General features: G+C 42.9%; 1 protein-coding gene across 1 annotated transcript in view; it reads right to left on the reverse strand.

The window, feature by feature from the left end:
• The window catches only part of TBC1D9 (TBC1 domain family member 9), a 113,007-nt gene that overhangs the window by 29,093 nt on the left and 69,230 nt on the right, over positions 1-14,684 (reverse strand). Inside the window, exons 6-11 of the mRNA XM_065877183.1 lie at positions 13,857-14,064; positions 7,993-8,199; positions 6,925-7,095; positions 6,155-6,305; positions 2,431-2,645; positions 235-352 (exon numbers count right to left, since the gene is read on the reverse strand). Coding sequence (XP_065733255.1) covers positions 235-352; positions 2,431-2,645; positions 6,155-6,305; positions 6,925-7,095; positions 7,993-8,199; positions 13,857-14,064 — 1,070 coding nt within the window. The remainder of the gene's footprint in view (positions 1-234; positions 353-2,430; positions 2,646-6,154; positions 6,306-6,924; positions 7,096-7,992; positions 8,200-13,856; positions 14,065-14,684) is intronic.

Genomic DNA, 14,684 nt, shown 5'->3' on the forward strand with positions numbered 1-14,684 from the left:
TTTTCTAAATCAGTGAGACACGTGTATTCTCTCCATGGGGAGAAGCTCCATGGGGCTCCTTTGTGTATTATCTATATTGATTCAAGCCCTCTCATTCACATCTTAGAAAGCTGCAGTAGTCTGAAACTCTTTTGACCAATAGTGACTGGAAATGGGGTTCCAGCTGGTATCCCGGCTCTAGAAACATTTTCCTGATGAGATAAGGGTTAAAATGTTAACTGCATCCTCACATACCAACCACCCTGGTGTTGTAGTAATCAGGAAGCATGCGTTCACACAAAGCCACCAGCAGCCAGAAAGCTTCCTCCTCTTTGGCATAAAGCAGCAGCACTGATGTGACAATGTTCATGGCCTAAAGGGATGAAAGAAGATGTCATCAAACACATTTTACATTTTAACATACAAGCAATTTTGTTAACCTGAAAAATGACTGAGTTATTTTTCAGGTTAACAAAATTAACCTGAAATTAATTAGGGGCCAGCATACTTTTTCCTTAAAAAAAAACAGATAATAAATGTTTAAAGGCTTTGCAAGTATACACACATATCCTTCCAAGTTTTGTCTTCTTTCCAACTCTTTAAAAATGTGAAAGCCCTTAGTCCTTGAGCCTGTTAACTGTTAACAGCCTCCATGAACACCAATATTCACCCCCCATGCACGCAAACCCTTATTCAAAAAAACTTTGTCCAAAGGCTATTTAACAAAGCTTTTAACCTGTTAAAAAATCTCGGTGTTTTTAATCCTTAATTCAGAGAGGTAACTATTTCCTTTTTAATCTTCCATAATTGTGTCTAAACCAAGTAAACATGGCTTGAGGCTCTCCTCGGGGAACAATGAAACCTTTCAAAGTTGGAGTCCTCGCCCATTATTTCCATCTGGATAAGGATGGTAGTGATAAGTAACAGGGATTTTATTCTAAAGTAACCTACTTTATTAAAAGATATTATCAGATAGCTCACAACCACTCAAGGCTCAACTACTTTAATATCCTCTTAATTAAAAAGAGGAAGATCAAAAGATAAATATGAACCCTATTATATTAGAAGGGAACTCACTCCTGTACTTCTTTTGATCTTCTAGAAACCAGTAAGTGTTCATCAGGCTTCAACAATATAAATGTCAAAAAAGGAATTTTGGGGACTTCCCTCCCTGGTGGCGCAGTGGTTAAGAATCCACCTGCCAATGCAGGGGACACGGGTTTGAGCCCTGGTCCGGGAAGATCCCACATGCCGTGGGGCAACTAAGCCTGTGCACCACAACTACTGAGCCCGTGCACAGCAATGAAGACCCAACTCAGCCCAAAATTAATTAATTAATTTTTTTAAAAAAAAGGAATTTTGGTCTAATAGGCTCTTTCTTGTAAGCCTTACTCAATAGCTTCCCAAGTGAAATTAGTAAAATTCTACTTGAGAATTAACCTGCCTAGCCCACGATCATGGTCATGGTTAGTGCCTTAGTCATTCAGTCAAGGTAAGTTCTTTTGAAGGTCTACTTGGTAACAGGCTCTGGACTAAATATTGGGGAAGGGGGGACACAGTGGTGACAAGTCTCACAGGGCATAAATGCTGAGGTCAGAGAGATAGAATAAAGACGTAAAGGTTGATTAATCAATTTGGATGTATATTTAAATTAAGTGCTATCAAAAAGATAAAATGTTGTACAGGGAGACCTGTGCTCTCTCTGTGTGTGTATGTTTGTGTAGAGGTGTAAAGGAATTAAGCCTGCTTTATCTTTTAGCTAGATGGTCAGGGAAGGTCTCTCTGAGTATGTATGTGGCCTTTAAATCTAAGGATGTTATCTAGGAGCTTCCCAAATTGTGGTATCTGTACCTAGTATAAGAGATAATTGTAGTGGGTATATAGGCAACGTTTTTTTATACTGAATTAAGCATTTATTTTAAAGTGCCTTAAAATATAACCATAGCATATAAAAGTTACATTCTCAAGGACGTTAGTTGCTTAGGAGATGCAGAGCAAGAGTCCTGTGGAACCTAGAATCCAGGCCTGGTGCCCAGGCATGCTGAGGAACAGTTAGCGACCAGCTAGGTCACCAGACGGTGGTGGATACAGAAAGGGCACTCTTGTCCCCTGGCTGAGAACCTCAGTGCAGTGGTTCTCAGCTCAGGGAGATTTCGCTCTCTGAGAGACATTTATCAACGTCTACAGACATTTTAGTTGTCACAGTTGGGGAGCTCTACTGGTGTTTAGTGGGTAGATGCTATTAAATGTGTTATTCAACAGGATTGTTATTAAACATCCTACAAAGCACAGGACCGTCCCACACAAAAAATTATTCAGTCCACAATGTCAACAGTACCAAGGTCGAGAGACCCTGGTGCAGTAATAGTTCTCTTAACCATAACGCCTTGCTCATTACTTACTGGCTAATAAAACACTTTTTTTAAAGTCTCACCCCTCTGTGACATTCACCTGGCAATACCCTATGTTAGGATTTCGAAAAGCATAAGCCGTTAAGACTCTCCTCAGAGCAGCGATGCCCATTTCGTTCTGGAAAGCTGGGTGCTCTGGGAGGGAGCGGTGCAGGTCCCTCTCAATCTCCTCCGTGGCGAGGTTGTACTTCCCCATGGACTTCTCCACGAGGTCTTCATAGTACCCGGGATGCGTGGCCTTCTCGTTGATAGCACCTGGGAAATACCCAACAGACGCAACATCAGAAAGTGGAAGCCCCGCCCTTGGTCTGTAACCACAGCTGACTGACCCAGACTCTTCACCTTCCTTCCCCTCAAAGGACACTTGCGAGATAATTATGAAATCCCATGATGACGTGTCTGTTGCAATCATGGCCAGATTGTAAATTCACTTCTGTCCTCCTTCCCTCTTCTCACTCCATAGTCAGCGGCTGTTTAAAAACCTCCCTACAGGGGCTTCCCTGGTAGCGCAGTGGTTGAGAATCCGCCTGCCAATGCAGGGGACACGGGTTCGAGCCCTGGTCCAGGAAGATCCCACATGCTGCGGAGCAACTAAGCCCGTGCGCCACAACGTGCGCCACAACTACTGAGCCCATGAGCCACAACTACTGAAGCCTGCCTGCCTAGAGCCCATGCTCCACAACAAGAGAAGCCACCACAATAAGAAGCCCACGCACTGCAACAAAAAGTAGCCCCCGCTCGCTGCAACTAGAGAAAAGCCCGCATGCAGCAACGAAGACCCAACACAGTCAAAAATAAATAAATAAAAAAACCAAACACCTCCCTATACTATATTATACCACTTATATGTGGAATCTAAAAAATAATACAAATGAATGTATATGCAACACAGAAACAGACTCACAGACATAGAAAACAAACTTATGGTTACCAAAGGGGAGAGGGAATGGGGGAGGGGCAAATTAAGAGGATGGGATTAACAGATACAAACTACTATACATAAAATAAATAAGCAACAAGGATTTACTGTTTAGTACAGGGAACTATATTCAATACCTTGTAATAACCTTAATGAAAAAAAATCAGAAAAAAGATAACTGAATCTCTATGCTGTATACCTGAAACTAACACAATCAACTATACTTCAATAAAAAAGTAATAAGGATGAATTAACAAAAAAAAACCTCCCTAAGATAGAGGTTTCCAACCTAAAAACTGTGTTCCAAGGAACTTCCACAGACAATCCTGAGGGGCTTCTCAGAGAATAAAAGGGAAGTGGGCAGAGAAAGCCGAACTGAGGCCTCCCCGGCCTCTGCCCTCCCTCAACCAAGCAGCTTTGCTTGTATTTTATTGGGGTTTTCCTTAGGATTTCACTTGAAAAAGGAGGGTCTGCTTCTCAAAATAAGTTTGGAAACTGTTTGTTAAAGCATAAGCTTTGAAGGGGTCACAAACAGCCATACTGAAGGGTAGGAGGAAGTATTAGGACACATGGAGGATTTTTAGAATTGCAGCGGGCAGGAGAGGTATTCTCGGCAGTGATGAGCCACTGCTATGGAGGGGAGTTCCTCAGTGCTGGGGATGACGATGGAGAGGTGGGTGAGAATCACTGCTTTGAGATATTTGCATTTTATGATTCTTAAAGGCAGAAAAACTCTGGATGCAAACATTTGAATCTAAATCTATTTAAATATAATTTACCTAAGTATAAATTATATATACATACACACACATAAATATATACAGATAAAAATACACATACATATATGTACATATTATATAATGAATAGATATATATATATGTTAAATATATATATATATATATATATATATATATATATATATATATACACACTATACACACACACACATATTTAATGACAGGGTAAACTGACTTGTGTTTCACTGATTAGAAATTAGAACCCTGGGCTGACCCAGTCCTTGCCACAGGGGGTCACCCGGAGAGCCAGCCTCATCACTCACACTTGCCCTGGAAAAGCAGTCTGGTTGACGGCAACTTAACATTGGCTTTGGCTCTCTTCTCAAGGGAGATTTGCAAGGATTTCTGGCCATCTGGCCTGCACCTCACTTCAGTGGGTACAGAGAGCCAGGCCCTGGTACAGTGGTCCTAAGAGTTATGGGAAGCAGGGCAGGACTCAGGCGGGGCTCCCCTGCTGGGGGCTGGGCTCTCCCCGTGGGTGGGCTGGCCTCCATATGAACCCCACGCCCTGTGCACTGGGTGGAAATATGGGCTCAGTTCTCTACCCAACAGAGATGGTGTGTAGACCACATCACCCTTTGGCCTCACATAGCCCATCACAGTTAAAGAAAACGCTGGGTCTAACTCTGAATGTGTCTTTATAACAAGGCTGTGGACTGTCGTATGCTGTTTCCCCGGCGGCTAACGTGTTTCATTTTCATCTAAAATGTGGCTGTAAATAACTTCCAATTTGAATAAAATGAAAATGGAATTTTTTGTTTACTCTGTCAGCCATCTGAATCAGGTTGTCAAGGTGATCTGTTCGCCACACACAAGATAGACAGCAGACTGGATGGTAAGGATCTTCTTGGGCTGGACTGGTAACCAGAAATGATTTGACTCACATTTGGGTTTCTAAATGAGGAGCTATGGCTGCTCTATGTAAAGCAAATGAAAAACAAGACGTGTAAATGAGGATAGAACAAACTAGTTTTACATGAAACAGATAAAACCAATTATTTTTCAGGATTCTATCCCCCTACTTCTGAGACATATCTCATTATAGGCAACTGCCATTTATATCCACTTCTAGAAAGAGCTACAGGTGTTTTTTATCTCAAAGGTTTTCTTGTAAGTCTGGTAACTATGCTTTTAATTTTAATGTCATTTTTAAAATAAAAGGTTTTGATAATAGTACTTGTGTCAGATCACCTCACATTCAAATAAAATTTTTCACATGGGCCTATTTAAGGCGATTACATTTCAAGCTTCTAACCAGATAAAGTAACTGATTTATATATTAAAGACTGGTGACACCCAAAGGAATGCTCTGTTGTTTGTGACAGAATAGATCCCTGGCATACACCAGATGCTTAGTCTGGGAGGAAGGATGGGCTTAGCCAGAAGGACCTCTGGCTTCTGTAGCAGGGCTCTAAGGTTTAACCTGACAGTGTTGTATTTGGGCATGAGCCTGGCAGCGGGCCAGTGAGGATGGACACAGCTTTCCCATGGGTCCAGGACACGTCCCCTTCTGTCCTTCCTGGCATCTCCAGCTTGGAGTTTATGATCCAGGAAGGCTTTCGTTCCCAGGGCTGATTCTGGCCTCTCTTCCTGGTCTCCAGTGATAACCAGCAAATTCAAGAGGTGGCAAAAATCAAGGAGAAGCGTCTTCTATTCCTTCATTTCTACCCTCTCCCCCATCCCAACGAAGACTCTGACAGAGTGCCACACTTAAACATCCTCAATGAAGCTGACACAGCTGGGAAAGGAGAAAAGGGACTCCAAAAATCACAAAGAATTACACTCTTTTTCTTCAGTCTCCGTTTTATCCTAACTAGAGTTAGTGAAGGAATAGAAGAGGTTATGAGGACTCGAGGGATGGTGTCTTCAACATCTGGTCTGTTGAATATGTGTGCTGTATTTTTACTGAGGGAATTCAACACTCTGGCAAGGAACTGTGATCTAGCACTGAATCAGGGGGTTACATATTTGAAAGAGCCCTGATGCACGATGGAAGGCGGAAGGGCAGCCCCGGGGTCCCCAGCTCCCACCCCGAGCCCGGCCATACCTGAGAGCAGCAGCCAGAGCTCCCCGCGCATGCTCTCGGGTACGCCCTTCAGCACCAGGTCCCGTGTCTTTTCCGTGCGGTACATGCAAATCCCTTGCCCGTACTCAGCAAAGTGAATCTTCCAGGCTTGCTCTTTCAAAAACTCTTTGGCCTGAAAGGGATAATGAAGCATCACTACATCCCAACGTACTTCGACAATGGTTAGGACAAGTTCAATGGAAGGTCAGAACACTTTCCCTGGTGAATGGAGCAGTTAAGTTCTGGACAGAATTCATGAGAACAAAGAACTCAGATTTTCTCGAGTCCTTGCCAGATATGACACATGTATGCCCGTGGATCTGCCACGAAATTTTCTGTCCTAGAGTCAGAATTGTACTTACCTGAGATGAGTCAGCAGAATGCAAATGATATTTATGGCTTTATGTCTATACCTCCAGGTGAAACAGTGGATGTCTTTTAAACGTGGTTTGAGACACTACATACTTATTTGTTGGCTGACTTATACAACAGTTAAAAACAAGACCAAAAAAGGTCAGCTGTACCCTCTATAACATCTCCTTCCACGATGAAGCCACTCTGAAACCCAATGACATATAACCATGTCATTATATGTTATATTTATATGTCATTTTTGTTTCTTCAACAAAATATCCTTTACTTGTAGGAAAATATCTATTGACATGTTGATGAGTTTACTTTTATTTAAAAAGATTTTTTAAACGTTATTGTTCTAATATAGAAAGTTCCGGGCAAGAGGAGAAGGCACCCACCAATTTCGGGTTGAACTCCTCGGGAGACCGCCGCCGATACATGGTCATCAGGGTCTGTGTGGCCGTGGGGACGCTGTTGCCATTGAGGTTAAACTGGCGCTCACCGTCAGCATCGGAGCTCGTGCTTCTCTGGGGACTGGAGGAAACGAGGCTGCTGGGCCGAGAATACACCTGCCGATGCAGAGAGCAACAAGATGCTGGAACCATTTTGGCTACAGAATCTACTTCTTCGGCGTCCTCTGGACAGACACCAATAGCTACGTCATGGTTCCTAAGAGGTTTCTTGTGACGTGACAAAATAGGAGAAAGGCAGCAAGCCAGCACTTTGATGGGGATTAGATGGGGTCACGGGCCACAGAGCTTCAATGCCCAAAATAGGTTTCCTCTGTATTTTAGATGCATTTTTACAACAAACTGGTTGGCCACGTGTCTCTCTGATTAGTATGCATGCAAAGCATGATGTGGTTGAATCAACTGCTAGTGGGATCACCTCCCTCACCTCCTCTCTAGCTTCCGGTGCCTCAGAAATGCCTACAGAAGCTTGGAGCAGGAAGACGGGGGCAGGCATGTTACTCATGAGCTCACCATTTCTGCCATGTATTTTAGCTGCTAGTAAGCTGCTCTCTCACTTGAGCTAATTACATATCTGTCAGGGCTCCAGTTCTTTGGATGTCTAGGGCTTAATTCAATAGGGATACAATTCGTATTTTATCAAATCATCATAATGATGTTGTATTTCAGTTTTGAGTGACCTCTGTACCGTTCCCAACAAGGTCACTTATATAGACCAGAGTCACTTGCTATGTGACCAGGACAAATTACTTAATAATGCTTTCAACAGTGAAAGAAGAGGGATAGACCAGATGATCTCTAAGATTCTGTCTGGCCCTATGATCCCAAACATAAACTCCACGAGATTTAAATGAGATATTGCTCTGGACATCAGAGTAGGTGGTTCATCTTAGCACAGCTGCAAAGCTTCAAGATCAAACTAACAGACAGGGAGGTGAACACCCCCGGGAAGAGTAAGAAGATGAACCAAAACACCTGCAGGTGCCTTCCACAGACCTCATCATCTGAACTGTTGTAGCTTCCTGCAAACTCTTTGTCCGAGTATATTTTGGAGGTCGTCTGTTGCAGGAAATCAGAGATCCTCTGCACTAGAAAGTCTCGATCTCTCAAATTGGCAAACAGGAAGGTCATCCTGTTCTTGGTGCTGATGGATAAAGGACTGGGGAGCACGCTGGAGCTGTCTGCCTTTTCTACAATCGTCACCTGAAAAGAAACAGGACACCGAGAGTATTATTTTCCAGGGATTATCCGACAGCAACCTCTGAGTAGCACTGAAAAGAACACAACACTCTTAAATCTCTGTAGAAACCTCCTCTATTTTATTGAGGCAAGTTGAGATCCTTTAGCCCTGTTCCAGTAAAATAAAACAGCTCATAACAAATCAAACTGGAGCTGGAATCATCTTACTGGTCTTTCTAAATTAGTAGCTATAAATTGAGAGGGATTTTTGCCCCCCAGGAGACATTTGGCAAGATCTAGAGGCACTTCTAGTAGTCACAAGTGGAGGGTATCACTGGCATCTCATAGGTAGAGGAAGGGATGCTGCTAAACATCCTACAGTGCACAAGACCCAGGACAGCCCGCCCCCAACAAAGTCCGGCCCAAGACGCCAACAGTGCCAAGGTTGAGAAACCTTGTTGTAAAGGAATTCTTTGATTTTCATTAAAATTTATTGGAACCATAAGAGGGAGGACTCCTAGCTGTTGCTTCATCTGTAAGAGACAGAAACAACCGATGACACTGGGCCCTTTTACCAGCTTAATGTGGGGATGGCTTTCAAAACACCACCAATCCTTCAAGCGTCTCATTTAGACTCCAGGGCTTTGCATCCCTCACCTCTTGCCACTTCAAAGTTTTAAAGGCTCGATTCTGAACAGACATGACGTAAACAGCTTAACTGCATTGGCTGACTGTGTGTGTGTGTGTGTGTGTGTGTGTGTGTGTGTGTGTGTGTGTGTGTTTTAGCTTTGAAATGACGACATACATTTGGTGGCTTATAATAGGATTTTCATCAACTGGAAACTAGGATAAATGCATTACAACTTTTTTCTTAGCACATTAGGAAGAAGATCTCAAGGCCAGCCCTAGATAAATGGTTTATTTGCAGCAGCTCTGACTCTGTAGAGTTAAGTTTCTTTCCCTTCTTCATTTCCACATGTAAGCAGTCTAGACAGGTTCAACTTCAACCTCTTCATCAGCATTTTCATGTGAAATACATTTCCTCCCAAGCAGAACTTTAAAAACTTTTCTCCCCTTCAAGGCTAAGGAACTTCTTGGAATTGCCTAAAAAGTTGCATGGTCCCAAGTGCAAACAGATATTACTGGGGTCCATGAAGGGAAAAAATTGCAGGACCTGTCTTCTGTTCTCAGACTTCATAAATATGTACAAGTTAGATATATACTTACACTTTTTTAAAGGAATCTCCGAGATACCTGGAGTTGCACATAAAAGTGTTTTTTTTTCCCTCAATGCAAAAGAAGCTAGAGAAATTGGGGGAAAAAAACCCAACTTCTTTATCATGAAAAGGATTTTCCCATGACACTTCAGACATGTGTTAAACACTGCTTATTTTAAAAGACTGATAAAAACTTCCTTTTCTCTCAGTAGATTTTTTGATTCTTTTAGTCACCAGGCATCTGAGATTAAATGACAGATGTCAAGGAAATTAAAGATTCAAGTTCTCTGCCTAAAACACAGACATCATGTGCATCGTGATGGAGTCAAAGTGGAAAGTCCTGCATCTAGCGGGATCATGAATACAGAGACAGCAAGAAAGCTCCCTCAGAAAACCTAGGAAGGTTCCCACGGGTTACAACCTATTTTTCACTGGCAAACGAGTTCTAGTAGAATTCTACCTCATAAGCTTTGTGCCACCAGGAACGGGCAACAGCTATATCCGAATATTCTACAGAATAATGAGACACATTTTCGTTACCAACTTGGGTTATAAAATAGATCAAATTTAATCAAATCTTGGTGTGTCATATGGAACACTTACAAGGTAATTTATAATTGAAAGAAAAGAGGAACTTTATCTGGAATCTCTAATGAGGACCCCGATCACTTCACTTTATCCTCCTGCTTTGCTGCCTCAGTAATTTCTATAAAATCTACAGCAATATGATTCTTTGTAAACATTTAACACGTATCGACTTGGTCTCCCTTAAGTCTGTATGTAGAATATATACTAACAATCTCCAGTCAATATTTCTACTTATTTATAAAAAGTTAAATAAAACAACAATTCCTAGTCTACACAATCCTAAAAGTAGCCGTTCTGAGGAGGATGCAGTGTTCCCACGGAGGGTCCTGCTCATCAATCAGCTTAACTCAGTTCACAGACACACCACCTCTACTCAAACAGACCTGGATGGAGGGTGGGAGCCTCGTCCTTGTGTTTTTCTGTCATTATCATACCTAGAGGTAATAAAAATTACATTAAGTCCTTTGCTTCTTCCATTAGTCGAGGTTCGGGATTTACCATGAATATACCTCAGCGATTCATCAGGTTAAAGGACAGGGCACTGCTGTCTCATTGAGCATTTCTTTAAAGCTGTATCCTCCAACCACAACACGCTTTATTATTTTTTTTTTTTTTGCGATACGCGGGCCTCTCACTGTTGTGGTCTCTCCTGTTGCGGAGCACAGGCTCCGGACGCGCAGGCTCAGCGGCCATGGCTCACGGGCCCAGCCGCTCCGCGGCATGTGGAATCTTCCCGGACCGGGGCATGAACCCGTGTCCCCTGCATCGGCAGGCGGACTCTCAACCACTGTGCCACCAGGGAAGCCCAACACGCTTTATTTTTAAATGCTACCTCTACCATTGTCCCTCTTCTGATTTACCCTGAAATATGACTGAATGATCTTTGCGCTACCGCCTGCTGGGGAAAACTAGCAAGCAGAAGATGGGCTGAGGACATGAACCACTATTCTCTTAATTCCCCCAAACTCTCACCATCCTATTATAAATCACACTAAAATGTACACAGAGCACCTGGACCAAACCGGGAGGTGGGGAACAGGAGAGAAGATGTCTGGACAGCAGCTCCCAGCCCCTCTCTGCTCCTGAGTTCTCTCTAGATAAACAAAGTGATGATTCACTTCATAAATGACACATTCACAGTACATTCTTAATCCCAGGATGGGTTTCCCTAGCCAGTCCAGGTCACTCTGCTTTACTATGTTCAGGTAGTACTTGATGAAGAAAATTTTTAGTAGCAGCCTTGGTGATAGATGTTAACTGGACTTATCGTGGTGATCATTCTATAATATATACAAATATCAAATCACTACTTTGTTCACCTGAAACTAATACGTTATGTCAATTACACCACACATACACACACACAGACACACAGACACACACACACAGAGTTTAGTAACTCCCTAAGACAAAGTTTGCTGGAAAAAGTCATGAAATGCCTTTCAGAGCCAATTATAAGTCCTGATGAATTATCCATCTCAGAATTCACTCCCAACAATTCCTGGCCTCCAAATGTGTTATAATACCAGTTAGTTCACCCTATAAGAAGGAGAACTAGATTTTTCAATTGTTTAACATTTTGCATTCTTTTTGATCCACCAATTAAACTTCTAGGAATTTATCAATTAAGGAAAATTATACATATGACTGGGAGAAAACTAAAAACAATGCAAAGGTCCAAGCACAGGTAACCTGAAAAGAAGAAATAAATTATACATATATTAATGGAATAATATGCAGTCACTAGAAGTTACATGGTAAAAGAATATTTTATGATACGGGGAAAAGTTTAGTGTACACCCACTGTTAAGGGAATTAAGAAAAAAAGAAAAATTCTTTATGTTTTATATCTAAATAATATAAATGACATATACACAGCAATGTATAGAAAGCCTGAAAAGCTGTACAGCGGAATGTCAACATGGTCGTCTTTGAAGGGTGGGATTAGGACTGAATTTTGTTTTCTTTTTATTTGTACTTTTACTAATTTTCTGTGATAATGATACAATATTTTTGAAACAAGAAAAAACAAACAAAATTTGCTTACATAAATGATTTTGTTAAAAAAAAAAAGAAAAGAAGGCAGAAGGAAACTTGAATCCTTTACTATAGAGAATCTTAATAAAGGGTCAATCTTGATTAAATAGCCAAAGCTTCTAACCGTCTTAATTTCTAGAAAAGGACCAGAGTAAGTTGCAAGTTACCAGGTCAGAAACTGTGGGTCTGCCAGCCCTTGACATCCTAACTTTGAGTTGCTTCTCAACCCCAAACAGCAAGGTTTCCATACAAGTGCCAGAATAATCTGTCACTGTGAGGACACGACAGAACCCACCTCCACCCCAGATACAATCAGAATGTTTCTTAGTCTTCACTGTCTATGGGCATCAGCCTGGCACTCTATTAAAATACAGACTCCCAAACTTGCAGCGATCCAGAAGATCTGGGCTGGGCTCAGGAATCTGCCACCGTGGCCAGCGGTCCCAGTGGTTCTAATGCAAGGAATCGACAAACCAGACAGATCTGAACACTTGGCTTTCTGATTCACAACCTAGACTGTCTCCTCTGAAGACCAAGCTGCTCAGGCTGTGAGTCAGGTGTAGTAACTACATTTTCTAGCTTCTGTATTTGATGTTTTCACATCTTGGGGCCTTTTTGACCCAGAGTTAGCCAACTCCTGGAGATAGTAAAGGACTCACCTGTGAGCAGGGCTTTTATAGGCAAACCAACCAATCCAAGCCCATACCCCAGTGACGACCTATATCTGCTCTCACACTCAGGGCCACATTCACCTGCCCTCATCACCCCAGGGCCAGGTACCAGATAACTAGGGATAGGCCCTCTGCCCTGGAGCCTGCCAAAGTTATTCAGCTCGCCAATCCTAAGCCTGCTTACCCTGCCCTGCCTCGCCTGTTTCTTCCCATGGAAACCACAATAAAGGCTCTTGCCCATGTTTTCCCCAGCTTCTTTGCCTGCTGGCTCACCCTGGTGCTTCCCTGCGTGGTCCCCACGGCATGGCGTGCTCCCCCTAGTGGAATCTGTGAGTATAGCAAGAAATCTTTTCAATGACAGTCATCTCCTGCTCTGTTGGCCTCACCTTACCTGAACAAGAATGAAATCTACATTTTAAAATACCAGGCTGTCTCTGGAAGAAAATATCTCGCAGGTCCCATGGTCACTCAGAGCAATGACAACAAATAAAAGAGTGGCATGGGACTTCCCTGGTGGTGCAGTGATTAAGAATCCGCCTGCCAATGCAGGGGACACGGGTTCAATCTCTGGTCTGGGAAGGTCCCACACGCCGCGGAGCAACTAAGCCCGTGCGCCACAGCTACTGAGCCTGTGCTCAAGAGCCCACGAGCCGCCAACTACTGAAGCCCGTGTGCCTAGAGCCCAGGCTCTGCAACAAGAGAAGCCACTGAGATGAGAAGCCCGCGCACCGCAACGAAGACCCAACACAGCCAAAAATAAATAAAATTTAAAAATATATTAAAAAAAAAAAAAAAAGAGTGGCATGGGACTTCCCTGGTGGTGCAGTGATTAAGAATCCGCCTGCCGATGCAGGGGACACGGGTTCGTGCCCTGGTCCGGGAGGATCCCACATACTGTGGCGTGGCTGGGCCCGTGAGCCATGGCCGCTGAGCCTGCGCGTCCGGAGCCTGTGCTCCGCAACGGGAGAGGCCACAACAATGAGAGGCCCGCGTACCGCAAAAAAAAAAAAAAAAAAAAAAAGAGTGGCAGTGGCAGATTCGACCAAAGAATTATGAACACTCACCTATGGTTAAAAGCCAACTCACGGCTCGTAAAAGATACACAGAAAAGTATTACCAGTAAAACTCTTAAAATACCCTAAAAGTTCCATTTTCACCTGCCACTTACCTCTCGGAGTGGGATAATGAGGCTGCACAGGTTTTCCTCCTTGCTGGTAAAGCAGATGTAGTTTGTGGACACAAACATCTGCCCCAAAATGTGCATTTTGTTGAATGGAGTCCAGAGGGTGCAGTCTGTGTGGCCATCTAATTTTTCATCTTTGGGCAGCCGGAAAAGTGCACGGTATCTCTCACTCTTTGCCCTGGCATCCAGATCGCTGGAAAGCAACAAAAATAACTCACCCCACACAAAATAAAATTTTCAGTACCTCTAAATGATGCGGCAATGGAGGTTCCCCAGCCCATCTTTCCCCTCCTCCATCTAGTGAGACTTATTCCTACCTTCTTGGCTTCCTGCTGGCATTAACTCCAAACTATGACCCAAAAGCATAATGAAATTATTTTAATGTATTTAGGTCCCTTGTGTAGCCATTTTGCAATCAGTATCTGTGAATGTCAAAGGATCTTAGGAAAACAAGGCCTGGCCAGGAAATCATTCTCTTTCTAAAAGAATACAGTAATTTCGTAAGAGATGATTACATTTATCCATGACTCATCCAGAGCTACTCTTGGGGCCTTATCTTTTAAGAACGACCTAATGCAAATACACGCAAGCCACATGAATCTGCTGACTGACACTGTCCACATTGAGTAGACAATAAGACTGCCCAAAACACAGGAACGACCCACCTCCAGGACAACCAGAGTATCTAACCTCATCTGGGTCCTCAGGTAACTACGATCTTTTCCCTAATGAGTTCCTTTATCCTGTTCATCATGGCAGTTATTTAAACCTCTTTGCTCAAGCTTTCATGCTACTTCGGCCCCCTGTCGATCC

Source organism: Phocoena phocoena, chromosome 5, assembly GCF_963924675.1.
Source record: "Phocoena phocoena chromosome 5, mPhoPho1.1, whole genome shotgun sequence".
NCBI classification, from domain to species: Eukaryota; Metazoa; Chordata; class Mammalia; order Artiodactyla; family Phocoenidae; genus Phocoena; species Phocoena phocoena.